A 21,655-nucleotide genomic window follows, 5' to 3' on the forward strand; every position below is an offset into this window, starting at 1 on the left:
TTTATGGTGCATGTATGTTGCAGCAATCTATATGATGTGATGGGCAGAGGAAAATTCCTATTCTACGGGCAGCCTGTTCAATGGTTGCTGTTTATTTAATGCTGTGGGTTTCACCCCTGACATTGAAGCGGTGCCTGTCCCTGCCGCAGATTTAGATCATCTGGTTACATTGGCTTGGAGTGGTCATTTTGCACAGGGGGGGTGTTATCTGGTAAAGAGCTGACTAGTTGCGCCAGGATATACATGGAATATGTTTTTTGCCTGTTCCCACTGGAGGTCATAATGGTACATGTCATGGGTTCTGCGCCATCAGAAGTACCGAGCGACCCAAAGCCCATAGTAAAGGCTGCAGTCACAACATAGATGTGGTCCAGCTCTTGTTACAGTCAGTGAGATTGTTGGGGCAAAACAGGGCTCAGCTCCCTCCCCACCCCTTTAACAATGAATCATGCTACTCTCTATATTCACACCGCTTGTATACACGGCCAAGCAGGATGAGGGGGATAGTATCTTGGGAATGGTGGCTGCCATTGGAATATGCTGATGGGGGCCTTGGATAATAGCATGGTGTCATACAAGGAGGGATAATACTAATGCTGGAACACAGAACCCATTAAATCATAGCTGCTGATCTTAAAGGAGAACTTGCTCCTTTTTTTTCCGTGCCAGAGGAAAATGCTGACTCGCTCATTTGTTAGCAAAGCAGCGTAACGTGAGCAGGGCCCTTCATTAAAGCACAGCAGCCCCCTATCACCCTCCTGCCGTCCCTGGTTTATTCCATGAACAATGAACATGATTTATTTATCACTGAGACAAATGATTTTGGATGAAATAACTAAGCATTATCAGTAATAATAGTTTTTAGGTCATTATGGACAAAATCTAGAATATTCAGAAAATAAACAGTAAACTTAGGGCAAGAGAAATGTGTTCTTTAGCTAGCTACATTGCCCTGTCTTTTAGATGTAATATTCATGGCTGGCTATTCCGTCTGCAGGATTTGTATATGGAAATAAGCGCCATTATTTTTGTCTATGTAAATACACGGAAGAGGGGATGAGGCTTTCACGCTGCGGCTGCAGTGTATGCAGTAAATGTACACTCCATGCCTGTAGATGTATTTAATTCCAAGCCAGCGCCTGCTCCATTAGATGGCAGTGTGAGTAAAGTCAATGATGCGTCTTGGAGCCAATTTACCCCATTGACTTCTGTTTGCAGATCTCACAGCGTTATTATGGGGGGTTAGTGCATATTTCATTATAATGTAGAGCTGTGTTTCTTACTGAATCATGCTGAGGGGGTTATTCTGTTCCCCAGGTACCCTCAGCCAACAGTCTATGCAGTGACGTCCTGTGATGTAGAAAAATCCAAATCCCGTCCCATTAAATACAAAATATACAAATTATAATAGGTTGCCAGCCCCTTTAAATGTAATTTATACCATAAATATAGATAGGGATTTGCAAAATACCATAGGTTTATCTGCTTTAGCCAAAGCAGTCATTTTTACAGGGTGCTTAGGGGGTTTATTTACTAAACCGATTCCATATCGGTGACAGTCGTTGCACATCAGCAGAAATTATTTTCCAGGCTTCAGGTGACATGAAACGCGAAAAGCGCTCGGCAAGCGCGTCGATAAGTGTCAGGTTGCCTTGCAGCAGCCCTGATTAATATTCACGAGTGCCTTGCAAATCCATGGCAATTATTGGTGGAAAAGGCCGGCTGCTATAGGTCAGAGATTTGTGGTTGTGACAAGTCAGGAGCAAGAGACAGGCAATGTCCCATGCAAGGTCTTTGGCAAGACAGGAATACCATTCACAGGATTGCTGAAACACAAATTAGAACATTTTTTTTATCAGCCTGGAAGTTTTGCACTTAAATATTGTAGCGAGATATCAAGTAGGCAGCAGATAAAGGCCAAGTGTACTTTCTATACTGCTTTTCAAATTGTTGATAGGCCACTGCATTACTTTACACAGAGCGATATTATTGGGGCCCAACTAAACAGGTACATTTATTTCCCCTGAACTTTTCAGCAGCTTTTCTTCTATAATCAGCACTACTAAACCCTACTGCTCAACCAAACTTTACTCAGTTGTTGCTGGATCCAACATATTTTTAACAAATTATCAATATTAAATATTTCTCAATAAAACTTTTCCTCCAGGGCCAGCGGCTGCATTAAAATTCAAGAAATCGTCCAATGAGAATCCTAGCTGATCTGTGTAAATCTGGCTCCATGTTCTCTGTTCCTTCAATTGGAGTTGGGAGCATTAAGCACAGTTTCCCAGCACTGAACAAGTCTGTCCCTTTACATAGTTACATAGTTACATAGGGTTGAAAAAAGACCAGTGTCCATCAAGTTCAACCCATCCAAGTAAACCCAGCACACTTAACCCACACCTACCAATCTATACACTCACATACATACACTATATATACAACCACTAATACTAACTGTAGATATTAGTATCACAATAGCCTTGGATATTCTGATTGATCAAGAACTCATCCAGGCCCCTCTTAAAGGCATTAACAGAATCTGCCATTACCACATCACTAGGAAGGGCATTCCATAACCTCACTGCCCTCACCGTGAAACCCCCCTACGCTGCTTCAAATGGAAGCTCCTTTCCTCTAATCTAAAGGGGTGACCTCTGGTGCGCTGATTGTTTTTATGGGAAAAAAGAACATCCCCCAACTGCCTATAATCCCCTCTAATGTACTTGTACAGAGTAATCATGTCTCCTCGCAAGCGCCTCTTTTCCAGAGAAAACAACCCCAACCTTTATCCCCATGTCTCATTCCTGTGTCATATAATGAAGCCAAAATGACATATTACTCACTATATGTAAGATATAGGGCACTGAATCCACTATTTTTGGATGTGGTTGAACCCTCGATCCTTTGTAAAAAAATTTGGGCAAATCTGTATTCTAACCCCTATGCATATGTCAAAGACAACCACGTGCTTCGTGTTTATGTGACATAATGTCCCATGATTTTAAGGATTGGGTTCGGCCAGGGGCATGGATTCGGTTGAATCTGAATCCTGCTGAAAAAGGCCCGAATCCCTAGTAAGGTAACAGCAAGATACAGGTAACTAATATTATCATTGGTAAATTATTTTGCATCTATAATGACATTTTTGGTCAGTAGAATTCTTATTGGTTAATAGTTGTCCATGTGTAGGTTTTCTTCAATGTCTACAGAGAACTAGGGGGTACAATGGGATAGCTTTACAGTTAGGTTTATTCTTGCTTTAATTATAGTGGAATATTATCAAGCCTACATTGCATAGTATTCTCCCTATGTAGAACTGGTAGGCTGGGATCCCATGGGGTAGGGTTGTGTCTGTAACCCTGGGCTGCTTGCTTTGGAGGGGGCAATGGTAGAATGTTCTGGCAAGTTATCAGTGATTCCTTGGCTTTGGTCCATTGGTGTCCAGTTTATTTGTTGTTCATTGGCCCTTCGGCGTCACACAAAAGAAATGGAGTATGTTTGCTGAATGCTGCCATTAGAATCTCACTTTCAGTCTAGAAGCTGTATTTTCCCCACATTTCTACTGACTCATCAAACAACAGTCACCAGATGATGCAAGTTCCTGTAAAAAAAGCCATTAATTATAGAAGAGTTCCTGTCAGCGCTCTCTGTGGCATGAAAGACTCATAAAGCTGCACTCTTTTTTTCTCTGTAATTTAAATGGTGTGATGACTACAAACGAGTGTTGACCTTGAGATGTAAGAAACAGTGGAAGATTTTCAATAACTGGCCCGTTGTGTTGCTATAATATATCTGCCCATTACAGTGCGTCAGCTTTATTGATTTTCTTCTTCTTTTGCTACATCTCAGTAATTAAAGTAACACAAATGCATGGAAGTTTCTAGGCCCACATAAGCCAGACTGAGTCCGTTTCCACATGTGCAGAGGAGTGATTACCAATCATTTTTTTTTGATCTCCATTAAAAAAAAAACATCATTAGATCCCTTACCTAAAAATTAGCCATTATTATTATATTAAACTCATGGGAGCACTAGCAGATTCCCGGGATTTGCACAATTCACTCCCATTCTACTCAAACTAATCAATAACAATAAAGTGCGGGTTGCCATAAAAGAACTATGAACCCTCCATAAAAACTCACCAATTGCATTTGCCACCTGCTGACCAGGACTATTGTAGCCATGATGCTCTTATCTAACATATGGAGATTACAGTGCAATTTTGGTGGGCTTATTTTACCTCCTAATCAATTGGATGAAGGTTGAACCTAATGCTCTTAAAGGAATACTAAACCCTACTGTAAAGCACTGCTCTACCACACTTTACTCAGTTGTTGCTGAATTATATATCTTGTCATACTTTAACATATTATCAAGGGTAAGGCATGCTGGGAGTTGGAAGTTTTAAGCACAGCTTTCCAGCATTAAAAACTGTCCTTTACCCCTTTATCTGATTCCACTGATTATAATGAAGCCAAAATGGCATAGCCAAGATAACAACAAGATGGCTGACACAGTGCGGGGAATCAGCATTTTCACTGGTAAATTGGCTTACATCTATAATGACGTTTTTGAACAATAGAATTGTCATTGGTGAATTGTTTTCCGTTTTTCATCCATCTCTATAGCAAACCAGTGGGTGCAGTTGGGTACCCCCTAGTTTTGCTATAGAAGTTGCCAAAAAAATCTAATTACAGATGCAAGAACATTCACCAATGAGAATTCTCCTGATCAAAAACTTCATTATAAATGCAAAATAATTGACCAATGAGAATGCTGATTCCCAGCACTGTGTCAGGCATCTTGCTGTTATCTTAAATATAGAGATAATTATGTCTTTTTTTCCCTTCATTATATGACACTTGTTCAGTGCTGGGAAACTGTGCTTAATGCTCCCAACTCCAATTGCTGGAACAGAGAACATGGAGCCAGATTTACACAGATCAGCTGGGATTCTCATTGGAGGATTTTTTTTGCATTTTAATACAGCCGCTGCCCCTGGGGATTTCGGGGAAAGTTTTGGAAAAGTTTTATTGTGCAATATTGCTTTAAGAATACAACCCTGATGTTGCTGGACTACAGCTCCCAGCATGCCTCAACCTTCATTATATGTTAAATTGTTCTGGGATTTGTAGTCCAGCAACAGCTGAGTAACGTTTGGTTGAGCAGTGCAGCACAGCAGGGTTTAGTGTCCCTTTAAGGCATTTAGCACTACAATAAATGATCAGTTATCAGATGTGCATACTATGGTTTCAGTGGGTTGTTGGCAAAAGTTTTAAGGACGTCTTTTCAGGAACAGCAGGATGACTATAACTAGGCAAGAGCCCATAAGCTGGGTGATACCAGTACATGGTGTATGGAACTGGTCGTTAGAGCAGTAAGGTGTAATTACCTGCTCACAGTATATGGATGCAGGCAGAAGCAGAGTCCAGTACACAGGCCAGAGGTCAGAGTTAGGGAAATCCACAGAAATCAGGCAAGAAGCAGAGGAACTGGGGCTGGAGCACAGGAACAAGGCTGGGACTAAAGAACAAGCAGGAAAAATGCAGTCCAGTTGCCTATAGCAACCAATTAGTAGGTAGTATCTACTGTTCCCCTGGCCTATATAGACCCTTAATTGTTGGATTGCTGATGCCTGAATTAAATGATGTAGGAGACGGAAAGAGTGAAGAGCAAATAGATATTGGAAACTCCAAAAGCCTCCAGGGTCTCCCCAGTAATTCAACCCACCATGCAAGATTAGAATAGTACATGTTATATTAAAGCTTCTGCTGTGTTCCTTTATATGGATACAGAAATCCTTGGTCATTTCTAATTACATTCTCATTTACATTTGGGGTTGTATCATGGCATAGATATACATATATAATACATAGCAAATAAAGTTGTTGCTCTATTTGTAAAAAAAAAAACAAAACAAAACCTTCAAATCATTATACAGGAAACCTGTTATCCAGAAAGAGGCCATCTCCCATAGACTCCATTATAAGCAAATCATTCTAATTTTTAAAAATGATTTCCTTTTTCTCTGTAATAGTAAAACAGTACCTTGTACTTGATCCCAACTAAGATATAATTACCCTTTATTGGGGCAGAACAGCCCTATTGGGTTTATTTAATGGTTAAATGATTCCCTTTTCTCTGTAATACTAAAACAGTACCTGTACTTGATCCCAACTAAGATATAATTACCCCTTATTGGGGGCAGAACAGCCCTATTGGGTTTATTTAATGGTTAAATGATTCCCTTTTCTCTGTAATACTAAAACAGTACCTGTACTTGATCCCAACTAAGATATAATTACCCCTTATTGGGGCAGAACAGTCCTATTGGGTTTATTTAATGGTTAAATGATTCCCTTTTCTCTGTAATACTAAAACAGTACCTGTACTTGATCCCAACTAAGATATAATTACCCCTTATTGGGGGCAGAACAGCCCTATTGGGTTTATTTAATGGTTAAATGATTCCCTTTTCTCTGTAATACTAAAACAGTACCTGTACTTGATCCCAACTAAGATATAATTACCCCTTATTGGGGCAGAACAGTCCTATTGGGTTTATTTAATGGTTAAATGATTCCCTTTTCTCTGTAATAATAAAACAGTACCTGTACTTGATCCCAACTAAGATATAATTACCCCTTATTGGGGGCAGAACAGCCCTATTGGGTTTATTTAATGGTTAAATGATTCCCTTTTCTCTGTAATAATAAAACAGTACCTGTACTTGATCCCAACTAAGATATAATTACCCCTTATTGGGGGCAGAACAGCCCTATTGGGTTTATTAAATGGTTAAATGATTCCCTTTTCTCTGTAATAATAAAACAGTACCTGTACTTGATCCCAACTAAGATATAATTACCCCTTATTGGGGGCAGAACAGCCCTATTGGGTTTATTAAATGGTTAAATGATTCCCTTTTCTCTGTAATAATAAAACAGTACCTGTACTTGATCCCATCTAAGATATAATTACCCCTTATTGGGGGCAGAACAGCCCTATTTTTAATGGTTAAATGATTCCCTTTTCTCTGTAATAATAAAACAGTACCTGTACTTGATCCCATCTAAGATATAATTACCCCTTATTGGGGCAGAACAGCCCTATTGGGTTTATTTAATGGTTAAATGATTCCCTTTTCTCTGTAATAATAAAACAGTACCTGTACTTGATCCCATCTAAGATATAATTACCCCTTATTGGGGCAGAACAGCCCTATTGGGTTTATTTAATGGTTAAATGATTCCCTTTTCTCTGTAATAATAAAACAGTACCTGTACTTGATCCCAACTAAGATATAATTACCCCTTATTGGGGGCAGAACAATCCTATTGGGTTTATTCAATATTTAAATGATTTATAGCAGACTTAAGTCATGGAGATCCAAATTACAGAAAGATCCCTTATCCAGAAAACCCCAGGTCCCGAGCATTCTGGATAACAGGTCCCATACCTGTAACTAACACTCATGTTGATAAATAATGTCCAATTTACAAACCAAATATATTCATCTTTTGAAGTCACTTTACAAAACGGCTTGAAACTAATGGATCATTATGATTGAACTGGTTATTCTCACATGAAATGAATGTCACAAGAAAGTACTAAAGTAAAATGGATCCCTTTTCTCAGACAAATACAGTAGCTCAGAGGGGGAAACAAGGATGAAACATGCAGGAGGATATTGATTTCCAAAAGTCAGATGGATCAATAAGCAGTGTCAGATTCTTAAAGTAATTTTATAATAAATAATTCAGTTCACTACCAGGACGTGAGACTATATCGGCAGCATCACAGTTGACCTAAATATAATCATGGAACAAAATAAAGGTATTTGGTGAATTATGCACCTCAGTCTCCCAAATGTGTTCCCTTAGGCAGTTATAATATCTGAATTTGTTTGTTGGGGACTATTGCTTGCCAGGGGTTGGTCATTGCCTCGGCTTATTTGGACTTTAAATGATAAATTGATTTGTAGCAGTCGTGAAGCGTTAGGATTAAAAATGTACTGACTTGACTGCATTGGCCCAGATTCACAGCCAATCAGCATCGATTCTCACCTTCTACATTTTTCAGTTTGGACTGAAGTGTAAAGAATCACCGTGGATTCCATATTTGGCTTCTGTCCCTGAATGCTCTGCCCTGGGACCTCTGTTCCTCCTTCTCCCTAATGAGATCATATGACCTCCAATAACATCTTTACATCGAAAACTCCCACCTCCATTTCTGCAGTCCCGACCTCTGGCCATCGGTTCTGTCTCAGATTTCAGTCTGCCGGGGTCAATGGGTAGGGCCCCCCCACTAATCATTCTTCAGTACTTGTGAAAATAAAAGAACATTTGGATACATTGAAGGCACTTCATGTATAGAAACTAGATAGATAATAAATATGCAGAGAATGTACAATTCTATAAGAATAAATACACCTCCTCAAAACCTAATTACACTAGAGACCTAGTCCCCCAACTAGACTGCATAGATTATGATTTGCTGAGGGAGTTGTTCTCTGTTGTGAAACTTGTAGGAAGAAAGGAATGTACTGGTTTACACTTGGCACATTGACCCCTCAAGTCACTTCACTTTGCAAGCTCTTAAAGGAACAGTAACACCAAAAAATGAAAGTGTACTAAACCCTGCTGTGGAATAAATGAAATAATTATCTCTAGATGTAAGATAACAGCAACTGATCTGTTTGTTTCAGAAACACTACTATAGTTTATATAAACAAGTTGCTGTGTAGCAATGGAGGTAATTAAAATATGGCTAAATTGACAGGTTAAATAGCAGATAACAGATAAGCTCTCTAGAACACCATTATATTCTACATAGATTATCTGCTCTCTACTATGTAACTTCAACCTTTTCTCCTCTGATTGGCTACTCCCATGGCTACACAGCAGCTTATGTATATAAACTATAGCAGTCTTTGTGAAGCAGACACAGTTTTACCAATGAGAATTGCATTTAATTCCATATTACCACTGTTTTCAAGCGTGTCCTCTTAATTTAGTTCTCCATAGAGTTGCCCTCTTGATTGGTTTCATTTGTAATTCTCTGATAAACAGTAACCATGAATAAACTCATTTCCACAAATGGAAAACATTTATCAAACATTTATCAAATGATCGGAACTGAAAAAGCATGAATAGAAAAAAATTGCAGGGAAAAACACTAAAACCGCAACTTTTTAAACCTGCCGCAGAATAACTGTGGCTTTTTTGTATTCTCACACAAAACCAGCATCAATAAACCCTGAATACCATGAAGCAAAGAAAGAACTTCCAATTGTAAAACTGACATTTGCCATTGACTTCTAAATAATCTTGACAGGTTTTAGCTGGTGTATTTTAGCATTCAGAATTGTTGTTGTTTAGACGCATAACAAATTGCAAAAAAAAAAATCTAATTTTTTTTTGTGACAAATTTCAGTTTTCGGCGTCAAAAACCCTGCACCGAAAAAATAGAGCTTTAGTTAATGCCCCCATGTAAAGCCTGGCGTTGCATATAACAGTCTGGACTGGAAGAGCTGTAGGACCATAGACCATGAGTAGTGCAGTCATTACAGGCATTACATTAATTTCAGTAACTGAATTATAGAATAACAGAGAGAGGTATAAGATAATCCTGTTGATAAGAAGGTGCACTGTAATTCTATGGGTAGATTTAAATTGGCTGATTGGGTAGATTTAGACAATATTTAGATTTAGGCAATATTTCATGATGTCTGGTGAATTATTTTCCCTCAGTGATCTCTGGTTTTGTTAATAACTGCTCTTTAATTAGGTTCTCCCATTATAATTAACATTTGATAAGATGGCTCGGGAATGATTAAAGAAACACTTTGCGCTGTGTTGAAGGTTGTAGAAAACATCTTCCACAATCACAAATAGTTTCATTTTCATGAAAATAAATAATGTATGACAACCACAGCAAGTAAGAGGGTTTTCTAAGTCTTTGGGAAGACAGAACAATATTCACTGCGGTTCCTAAGAAATAGTTTATTAAACTGGCAAAATGCTGCGCTAAACAAACAAAATAAACATAGGTAACACTCAATGGGGTCATTTATCAACACTGGGCAAAATTGCCTGTGGGCAGTAACCAATGGCAACGAATCAAACTGTTGCATTCATTGTTCTACCTGCAGCTTGCTGAAAAAAGCCAATCACTGATTGGTTGCTAAGGGTTACTGCCCATGTGCAAATTTGCCCAGTGTTGACAAATGAGCCCCAATGGGTATGTCTACCATTCCTAAATCTGCCTATTTTGTTCCCCATAGCTCCCCAAATTAGATATCCTAAGATAAAGTACAGATGAAATAATGGTGCCCCAATTTCCAGCATACTAAGTGATCAACATGATTTAGGTTGAAGGAGTTCTACTGTGAGGTGTGTCAGTCGGTAGGTCTAATATTGGGTTGGCATCTTGCCAAGGGGCCCATGTGGTTTAAAATTGTAATACTGCACATTTTGCAAGATATGTTCATTTGATAAGGGGGAGCATTTTATTAACAAGTAGTGATGAGCGAATCTGTCCCGTTTCGATTCGCCATAAAATTTGCGCTCGCATCTATTTTTTTGTTGCCCGCACGTTTTTGACGCGACCGCGCCCAATTTTGACGCGACCATGCCCAATTTGACGCGCAACAAAAAAATCTTGGCGCCAAATTTTCATGGAAGTTTTGCGAAATGCAGAAATTCGCTGCGAATCCATGCCTGGCGAAAAAATTCGCTCATCACTATTAACAAGTACTAGCCAACTGCCCAGACCAGGGGAGGTGGGAATAATCCACTTCAAAACAATTAGTTTCTTAGCATATAATAAGGTCGCTCTCATTAGGTTTAGAAAGTGAGCTTGAGGGACTGCTGTAGTTCATCCGCCACTCCCAGTAGGCACACCTCTGGAGATTCAACTCTAGGTAATGCAAATTGCTTCACTCAGTATTGTACAACATCCGACAAATAGCTGTCCATAAAAGCGCAGGTCCAGACCATGTGAATAAAACCCAAGTTTATGTTATGGCATTTGGGACATTCTGCATTAATTGACCTGACAATGTTTTTCAGTCTTAGTGGTGTGATATATAATTGGAAGGAACTTCTATTGGTGGATACTCTTAAATCAGTTGGGCTGCTGGCCCTGGGGGACTTAGAAAAAAATCATTTTGAGAAATCTCTTACATTGTAGATGCTTTTAACAACTCAAAAGAGATGTTAGCACTGTTGTTTTAATGTACTTTACCCAAATTTAACTGGGTTACAAATCCCAGCATAGTCCAATTCATTAATAGAAATAGATAAGAGATGGTCATTCATTCTATTAATGTTATTTGCAGGTGTCCTTGATATTATTGTTTTCCCTGTGACTCAATGAAAACTTTACCCTATACCTTTTCCAAATATAAGTGTTATCTAACTGGACAAAATGGTCTGTGTGGGTTTATGTCTAGATTTGTCTAGTGGAAAGGTCAAATTGGACTTTACTTTGGCAGTCCAAAATCTTGTGGTTAATTTTTGTGGTTCTGTATTTGGCAGTGAATGATCAGACCTTGTAGCTTCTGTAATAAGCATTGATAATAAGTGTCTCATCTGCTGCAGCCATACAGAAGTCTTGACCAATGAAGAAGCTGAGTTCTGGTAGACCAATACACGGTATCCAAGGGGTTAAGAAAGCTCAAAGTTGTATTCAGGCAAAAGGTTGTGGCAGGTTTCAATCAACAAAGTCAGAATCAAAGTAGGACATCAGGAACCAGGAGATCAAGTCAAAACAGCAATTTAGATGCTAGGTACAACGCCAACATGAAGTTGCGGCCATGGGTGCACCATCTTGGATCTGAAGCAGATCCTACCTGAGTGCTCCTCACAGGTCTCTACATCCCACATATTTTGGTAACTGACCCAATGAAATCAGGGAGACAAGATGCTGTAGAAGATTTTTTTTAGAAATTTCATTTAAAAAAAGCTATGTTTTGCAGTTTGGTAACCTGGAGTATCCCATCCCAAATATATGGCTTTTATTACTTTTTAACCACATGTAAGAAGCAGCCAGTGTTTTTATTTTGGGGCCTTTATGTTTCACATACTTTGGTAATCCTTCTGGCATCAAACTGATGCCCCCAGAATGTATGTTTTGGATGTTTTTAAGTTACTAATAAAATGTGAGTGATAAGATGTTTTACTATAAAAACTTAGAAGTCAATGTCAGAAATTGTATGAAAAGCAATAGTTTTGGGAAAGCTTTGCGGTTTGGCAGTTTGGGATAGAAAGGCACACTAAACCATTTAGATTTATAAGAACGTGTTTTTTCCCAAATAAATCCATAGAATTCATGCAATTTGTTAATGATGCTGAAGTAACAACGATTACAATTCTAATGCATTAATTGTATTATTGGGATGGTAATTCTGTGTTTATTGGGAACCAAACTATTTAGAATGTCCCTAACATTCATATTTAGGATGTTTTATCCTTAGGTCAAAGGACATGTGAAAGATAAGATTCCTCTTATTTGATGCCTTGTAGTGATTTTCAGAAATGCCATAAAAACCACTATCTTTGACAAACGCTTGCAGTTTGGTAGTTTGGAATAGGAACACATTTTACCTATTTTACCTTTGTGCTAGAATATATGGTTTTCACGGTGTAACCTTACTGCAATTTGTTTGCTGTATTTTTTATTTCTGATGCTGTGCCCTTGTACTGCTGTTGCTAGTTAATCTATATAAGTTAGACATTTCCATGAACCACTACATATTCACTATTGGCACACCAGGGAGACAGGGGAATTTCCAAATCAACTGTATTTTTGCATCTTTAAAATATATTTATATGTGTTTCTATAACATTACAAAAAATACTTTTTCTATGGTATTTATAGTCTTATATCTTGTTACATAAGTGGAATCATCAGGCCTAGATTTGTGGGAAGGCCACGAATACCCGGGCCTTGGGTGGCACGATTTTAGGGGCGACACGGCGTCCAATTGCATTTGTGTTTTCCTGAAGCACTGGGGAAATAGGCAAGTGGGAGATTCGTTTAACTCTCATGCGCTCTAATTCCTTAGTGCTCCTCAGTCCTGGAGGACCAGATGATGAGGCCTACGAGCGATGGGGGCAGTGGGGAAGAGGTGGGGAGGATATGAGGAAAGCAGCTACTGAGCATGCGCAGGGGGCGGGGTGGGGGAGGGGGGTGAAATAAGGTGCACCCAAGGGCACCCAAACTATAAATCCAGGGCTGGGAATCACATATAAATTCAAAAAATAAAAAGCTTAGGGTGTCCTGATAAACAATTTTCCTTGGTAAAATAGTTTTCACGAATAAGAATTCTGCTTAACAGCACCGTGTTAGACATCTTATGTCCCATGTGGCTTCCCCCTAAAGTCACTGATTAACTAAGATATTAGAGAGAAGCAGGAAGTAGAGTTCTGGCTATTATGTTAGACATCTGCCCACTCCAGCCTCCATAAATTACATTTTTGCCTAACTAACTATATTACAAATATTTTTCAATTTTGTGCAGTCTGTCTATTTTACCCAGTTTAGCATTTATATATATATTGCCCTACATTTTTAGAGAAGCTCCTTTCCACTATGCTACAACAGTTCTTCATAGAAAAAAAATCCTCCCACATTTCCAATTTCTTCTAAACATGGCACTGAATTCTCCATCAGTATGATAGTATTTAGAAATCCCTTTTCCAAGTCGCTCAGGCCAGAAATTCTCCAAATCAGGTTGAGGAAAACCTCCATTTAATTTCCTGTTAAGCATATCCTGTAGTGAATGCAGCTGGCTCTCGAAAATGCAAAGAAGCAGCAGTAGATTTTTTTCTTGGCAAAGCAGACCTCATGGAAAATTCTAGCACACATTTATGAAAAATGTTGTCAAAATCACAAATTAAGTAGCAAAACTATACCAGGCAAAAGGCTTTGCTCATTCCTAATGATATCATTGGGCTATAGAAGGCAAAGCTGCTGTATTACTTTAGTGCCTTTTATACATGTAAATATCATTATAGCATAAATGTCTCAGCTGGTACTGGACTCACACTGTCACTTTGATGTTGACTGTTCCACAATTCCCATAATTCTGCTCCAGTTACCTCAGAATCCTCAGAACTGCTGTCTACCTTCCTTTTCTTCTTGCTCTATCTGCTCATGAATCTGCATTGTATATGAGCAGTTATTGTTAAACTACAATTTCCATCATCCTGTGCAATCTGCCACTATAAAGCACGGTGTGTCACCCACTACCTGAAGAAGGACTTTGACCTGAAAACATAGGGTTTTTTTTGTGGGCAAGTTGCTTTTATACTTTCCTATGTTTTGTTATGCTCATTTGCCCTAACTTACTATAAAGTACTACTTGACAAGCAAGAAAGGTCATCGAAAATTGTTGTCCCAAGCTGATTTAAGTATGCATAGATGGCCTTCAGTTGGAGATCATGCTTGAGGTGAATCAGTTCTCGGGATTTATTAGGGTGGGCTCCCACAATCCCAACAATAGCCCATGTGATGGCATCATTACAGACGTCAAAAGGGGAGATCCTGACTGCATAACAGGATATACCTAAACATGGGCGGAGTTATCAAAGCTGCATGAGGGAGTGGCCATACGAATAAAGATAGTTGTAGCTACACCATATCATGGAAGATTACAGGATAGAGGGGATTTTATAGAAAGAAAAGTACAGTTATATTTATTTATTTTCATATGTTTCTAATAATTAGGCTTCCCTAAATATTCCCTGTAACAAAAAAAAAGGATATAGATTTGGAGATGGATATGGAATACAACCTTGATAATATTGTGATACAGCACCCAGCATGCTTCAGACCTTTATAATGGAGTATGCTGGGATATATAGTGCAGCAAAATGTGCATAATGTGTGGCTGAGAAACAGTGATCACATCCGTTTAAACACAATATTTCATTGAAAATTAAATGAATGCGGCACTAACATTTCTTGCTGAAAGATGAAATGTACATTGTCATTAAACGTGTTTTGCTTTTGCTTATTGCAGCACCTTCATGCATAAGAGGCTGATTGGTAATTAGTGCAGGATGAGAAGATGGAGCAGCCACTGCTACCCCCACCAGGACCTGACAGCCTTCGACTCCTCACCAGAGAATCTCTTGCTGTTCTTGAAAAGCGCTTTGCAGAAGAAAAAGCCAGGAAGGCATCACAGAAGGATCGCAGAGATGATGATGATGAAAATGGACCCAAGCCTAATTCGGACTTGGAAGCTGGCAAAAACTTACCATTTATATATGGAGACATTCCACAGGGAATGGTGGCAGTACCAATGGAAGACCTGGACCCATATTACAGCAACCAAAAGGTAACTGACGACATCTTACACAGGCCTAATACATAACAATTTAGTTTGACTACAGTATAATCAACAACAATTAAAGAAAGATCTCTTATACAGAAAATAGATCCCATACATGCACTAAATTGGCAAGGGAATATATGGTGTAGTTGGAAAAAGTGTATGGGGACCTCTCCCCACTGCTCCGTATACAAGTTTAAATGTCCGCTCGAATGCACGCTCGTGGGGGGGGGAAGAAGCGAATGGAGGCAGCCTCGGGCGCGCGGATAAGAAATCCGCCCCTGTCTATGCTGAACGGAGTCAGTGCTTGCCAAGGCTAGAGTATTTACCATGTATTGGAATAGAAAATAGCAGCAAGAGAGGGAAGGTGTTTGCCCCCTGTCTCTGTCATAGGATTGTATTCTATCAAAAAGAGGATCCCAAATGGCCAGTCAAACAGGGCCAAAGTAATTGGGGCACAGCCCCCAGATTAAAGGGCAAATCAAATAATTTACCAGTTGTATCCCAAACTTAACAAAAAAAAAATCATTCTATTTCTAAAAGAAAGTCACATTTTTATTTGAAAATCCATATTAAGTCCATATTATGTCACAGGATTGTGTTCCAGATTACTATCAAAGGTTAACACATGATGGCAGCTGTAGTCCAACAACTATTGTAATAGATTCTCGTAGCCTTACTGTATAATACTTTTTTCCAGGTCCTCCAGAGCCTGTGGCCCAACAGGTGTAAGAGAATCCTGCCTTGATTTGTTTACACTTCTTGCTTCCATATGATTGTCAATAGAGGACACAGATAGGAGTTTTTTTATTAGGAAGGATCCCTTTAAAGGGGCTGTTATCCTTCAAGTTAATCTTAGTATGTTATTTTTTATAGTTTTTTAATTATTTGCCCTTTTCTTCTTTTTTCTGACATTTAAGGTTTGCTGACCCCAGCAGTCCATGAACTATTGCTCTGTAGGGCTACAATTTTATTGTTATTATATTTTATTACTTATCTTTCTATTTAGGCCCTCTCCTATTCATCTTCCAGTCTCTCATTCAAACCACAGGCTGGTTGGTAGGGTAATTTGGCCAAACTTGAGAACTGCTGGAAAAAGTATAAACAATTCAAAAACCACAAATAAAAATTGAAGACCATTTGTAAATTGTCTCTGAATATCACTTTCTACATCATACAAAAAAATTTAAGATGAACATCCCCAACATAAAGATGTCAGCAAGGGTCTGAGAAAAACACGTAGAGAACTTGCTTATTATATTAGTTACTTTCAATTTTAATTAATTAATTAGGCTGGTACAGGTGGTTTGGTCATAGGTAACATAGAACCCATTTATATCTGAGAACAATAGAAAGGGAAATACATGTTTTTTATTTATTGTATTTATTTATGTGTTTTTTTATTTATAAGCTCCACTAGAAAACACAGTTTGCTTCCATGATGCTTAAGTAAGATGTGAACCTTCCAAGATTTAACAAATAATCTGGGAATTGGTTTTTAAAAAAGCATATGGCTCTTACATTTACATGTCTTGGTTCTATTAATGCTGATATACTATAATGTGTGGCATTGAGATCATTTATATATATAACACAATTCTTTGATCCTTCTACACCAAGGATTTATCAAATGCCATAATTTTTTATAGGGTCCTCCACCCAAAAACTGTTGTTTGTAAAGTGAAAGAAAATATAACTTTCCTATATACAGGTATGAGACCTATTATGCAGTATTCTCGGAACCTGGGGTTTTCCATAATTTGGATCATGATGCCTTAAGCCTACTAAAAATAATTTAACCATGAAATAAACCCAATAGGGCTGTTCTGCCTCCAATAAGGATTAATTATATCTTAGTTGGGATCGAGTACAGGTACTGTTTTATTATTACAGAGAAAAGGGAATCATTTAACCATTAAATAAACCCAATAGGGCTGTTCTGCCCCCAATAAGGTGTAATTATATCTTAGTTGGGATCAAGTACAGGTACTGTTTTATTATTACAGAGAAAAGGGAATCATTTAACCATTAAATAAACCCAATAGGGCTGTTCTGCCCCCAATAAGGGGTAATTATATCTTAGTTGGGATCAAGTACAGGTACTGTTTTATTATTACAGAGAAAAGGGAATCATTTAACCATTACATAAACCCAATAGGGCTGTTCTGCCCCCAATAAGGGGTAATTATATCTTAGTTGGGATCAAGTACAAGGTACTGTTTTATTATTACAGAGAAAAATAAAGTCATTATTAAAAATGTGAACTATTTGCTTAAAATTGAGTCTATGGGAGATGGATTTCCAGTAATTCTGAGCTTTCTGGATAATGGGTTTCTGGATAACAGATACCTGTACATTCATTAGAAATGTTAAATGAGCTTTAAAGTTATTTGTCAATGTTACTGAAAGTGAAAACCATATCAGTCTGGCTGTTTATAGTCCCTGCAGTCCTGATTCCTGAAATAGTAAGGGTCAGTTCCTCGGGGTGCAAATACTAGAGCACTAAGGGGCGCTCGTTTACCAAGAACTTGCTCTTAAGGGAATGCTGTTCTGTGCACAGAATGCTAAATCGAAAATCCAGTGCTGGGTACAGAGGGCAACATGAAGGGGCACGGGCCAGTCCTGTAGCATAGATCAGGCAGTATAGGCGGCTGCTGCCTCTTAAAGGAGAAGCGATTACAATAACTAGGAGGTGCCTAACATTTTGGCTCCCCCCGTCAATTGTACCTTTCCTTCTCCTTTAACTTGCATGTCTGAATGACATTCAAATAGGGGGCAGTGGGTTGATGCCCCACTTAACAATACAGTGCAGTCAGAAGCAAGAAGAATGGAATTCCTGTGCAGTTTACTTGTTGTTTACTTCTTGTGCCAGTATTTGTATACAATACACAAGAGCCATGAGTATCCTGTCAATTATATCCTTATAAATCAGGGGTAGGGAACCTATGGCTCGGGAGCCAGATGTGGCTCTTTTGATGGCTGCTTCTGGCTCCCTGCCAAATCTTTAATTAAAAAAAAAAAACATAGGGGGCATGGCCTGCGCACGGTGGATAGAAGACGTGTTCTAAGCCTTAGAACACGTCTTCTATCCGCCGAGCGCAGGCCTACTCCGCATTGCATCCGCATCCAGCATCTTTGGGACCCCCTCCACCTTGCCCTGCAGCATCCATGGCCAAACATATTGTATGGCTCTCACGGAATTACATTTTAAAATATGTGGTGTTTATGGCTCTCTCAGCCAAAAAGGTTCCCGACCCCTGTTATAAATGGTGCTTAATGATGTAATATGTGTCACTAAAACTTGTGTATTATAACAGATAATGTTCCCCTCATTAAATAGGAGGATATTAAAAGTCACCGGGGAGTTTCATGACCTGTATAAAAGCCCTTAACCTTCGCCTTTGTGCCTGTTTATGGTCATGGGACTCCTCTGTGAATTATAATATCCTTATATGTTACAATGAGGGGTTCATTATTCCCTATATCATTTCATTTGTACAGCACTGTGGAATATGTTGTTGCTTTATAAATACATGTTGATAATAATAATCTTTTAAAAATTCCAATAGGCAAACAAATTGTCAGGCAATGTAGTTTACAGCACCCCAGTTTTACATTATGTATTAATTTAATCATCCTTCTTTGTAGTACGAATAATCATTTCAAATGATTACATTTCGAAGCATAACTTGCAGTGTGCTAATAATTCTTTTTTCTTTCTTCCAGACCTTTATAGTATTGAATAGAGGGAAGGCAATCTTCCGATTCAGTGCCACATCTGCCTTGTACATTTTAACTCCTTTCAATCCTCTTAGAAGAATATCTATAAAGATTTTGGTACATTCATATCCTTTACAATAACTTACAAATGATACAATCAAGGAAAAAAGCCTGCATGTTAGTTCCAATAAGCTAAACAATAACTAAGCAATAAATTAAGCTGGCCTTACATGAGTCCCCAGGGTTGGACTGGGGTGTGAGGCCCACCGGACTGCTACTCTAGGGGCCCCCACACCCCCTTTGGGGTCCCTGTTGCCCACCTCACCCTTTATACTTACTTTTACCACAATCAGAGGCATCGGGGGTGCGAAGAAGGAGGGCAGGTAGGAATCAGGCTAGTTTTTCCCGGTGTCCTGCTTGCCCAGTTCGACACTGCAGGTCCCTCCAGCACAAATATTCAGCATATTGCCAGATTGTGCAGGTTTGTACACCTAGGGGCACATTTACTAACCCACGAATCCGACCCGAATTGGAAAAGTTCCGACTTGAAAACGAACATTTTGCGACTTTTTCGTATTTTTTGCGATTTTTTCGGCGTCTTTACGAATTTTTCGTTACCAATACGATTTTTGCGTAAAAACGCGAGTTTTTCGTAGCCAATACGAAAGTTGCGTAAAATCTGGCGATTTTTCGTAGCGTTAAAACTTGCGCAAAAAGTTGCGCTTTTTTCGTAGCGTTAAAACTTACGCGAAACTTCGCACCTTTTAAGTTTTAACGCTACGAAAAAGGCGCAACTTTTCGCGTAAGTTTTAACGCTACGAAAAATCGGGCGATTTTACGCAACTTTCGTAATGGCTACGAAAAACTCGCGTTTTTACGCAAAAATCGTATTGGTAACGAAAAATTCGTAAAGACGCCGAAAAAATCGCAAAAAATACGAAAAAATCGCAAAATACCGATCATTGCGAAAAAAACGCAATCGGACTCATTTCGACCCGTTCGTGGGTTAGTAAATGTGCCCCCTAGGGTATATTTATCATGCTGTGTAAAAAGTGAAGTGAAGCATCACCGGTGATGTTGCCCAGGGCAACCAATCAGCTATTAGATTTCAATAGGTAGAAAACCAAAGCAAAGCATCTGATTGGCTGCTATGAGCAACATCAACGGTAACGTTTTACTCCACTTTTTACACAGCATGATATATATACCCCCTAGTCTGGTGAGGACTACATTAGTGCACTGAAGCAGCCCTCTTCCAGCGGGTCACTGTAGGCCCCTATTATGATCTTATGACTGGCCCTTGAGTGGGGAAATGTCATTGAGCATTTTCATGGGCAAAATGTGTTAAGATCCATTTGTTTAACCTTATCCAATCTTGTTCAATACAGAATATAGCACACCAAGGCTAATAAAATACATTCAAGGTGATATTGATCTGGACAAAACTGCTTTAAATACACCTAAAAAAGACCAATCAATTCACATTTGCTGGCCCCATGCCTTGTCAGCAATTCATTCCCTGCAAGTGCATGCAATCATAAGGTCACTAGATCATCTGAGCAATCAAGGACACTTCTAAAAAATATAAAAAATGCTAAGACTCAGTACCCAGGCCAAAGTAAATCCCAAATGGTGGTCCTATAATTTACAGGTTATATTTGCTGGTTTGAATGCCCCTTGTATGATTTGACTTTCTCGGGAAAAATATTCTTCCACCACATGGAACTTTGTATTCTATAAAATCATTAAACATCACAGCAGCACACTAATATATTAATGGATAGAGAAATCTGACATGGAAGTACTTAATTAAGATATAAATGTAATGAAAGTGGTTTAACCCTTCCAGAGCTGGCTGCAGCATCCACAACTAGCACTGGATGTTGCCAAGCAACACAAACCCAGAAAAGTAGAAGCTACATTAAACATGGACCAATCTTCAAGATGGAAATGCATGAGAAATATATGATTCACATAATCACTAGGTAGTCTTAAAGGGAACATATACATTCCATAGCACAGTTGCTCCACCCATTTGTTGCTGGATTATAACATCCAGCATTTTAAAGCATATCATCAAAAGTTAAAGTCTTTCAGGGGCAGTGATGCAACTGATGCAAGAGTATCATCCAGTGAGAATCCTGCCTTCACTTGACTCTTTTTTATTGGGTTCATACAATCATCATCAAAGGTTCTTTACACCTAAATCGCACTTCCCTTGCACCTGTAATTAAGCTTGTGATGCCTTCTTTGGAGGTGTTTGGGGAGCAGAAGAGTCAGATTCGAGCATTATATGTCTCCTTTAATGGGCATCTATTGTATCATGATTGCATACTACTAGTTACCCTGATTAGTATGGTCAATTTCAGAATCATGGATGCCACATGGAGGTGTTGGATTGTGTGTAAATATTATCAGCTTATCAGTGTATATGTCTGCTTTATTACATAGAGTATGGTGCCTCCATGACTAGTGATGAGCGAACCTGTCCCATTTCGCTTCACCGAGAAATTCAGGAAATAACAGAAAAATTGTGCAATTTTTTTACATGACGGTGCCCATTTTGACACAACTGTGCCCATTTTTACACGA

At 38.8% G+C, this 21,655-nt stretch overlaps 1 protein-coding gene across 5 annotated transcripts in view; it reads left to right on the plus strand.

Moving 5' to 3' along the window:
• The window catches only part of scn3a (sodium channel, voltage gated, type III alpha subunit), a 105,434-nt gene that overhangs the window by 299 nt on the left and 83,480 nt on the right, over window positions 1–21,655 (plus strand). For all 5 annotated transcript variants that reach the window (XM_031892884.1, XM_012971260.3, XM_031892885.1 and 2 more), the window contains exons 2-3: window positions 15,032–15,349; window positions 19,070–19,188. In XM_031892884.1, the coding sequence (XP_031748744.1) occupies window positions 15,080–15,349; window positions 19,070–19,188 (389 nt within the window). In that variant the 5' untranslated portion in view covers window positions 15,032–15,079. The remainder of the gene's footprint in view (window positions 1–15,031; window positions 15,350–19,069; window positions 19,189–21,655) is intronic.

This window comes from Xenopus tropicalis, chromosome 9 (assembly GCF_000004195.4).
Source record: "Xenopus tropicalis strain Nigerian chromosome 9, UCB_Xtro_10.0, whole genome shotgun sequence".
Taxonomy (NCBI): Eukaryota; Metazoa; Chordata; class Amphibia; order Anura; family Pipidae; genus Xenopus; species Xenopus tropicalis.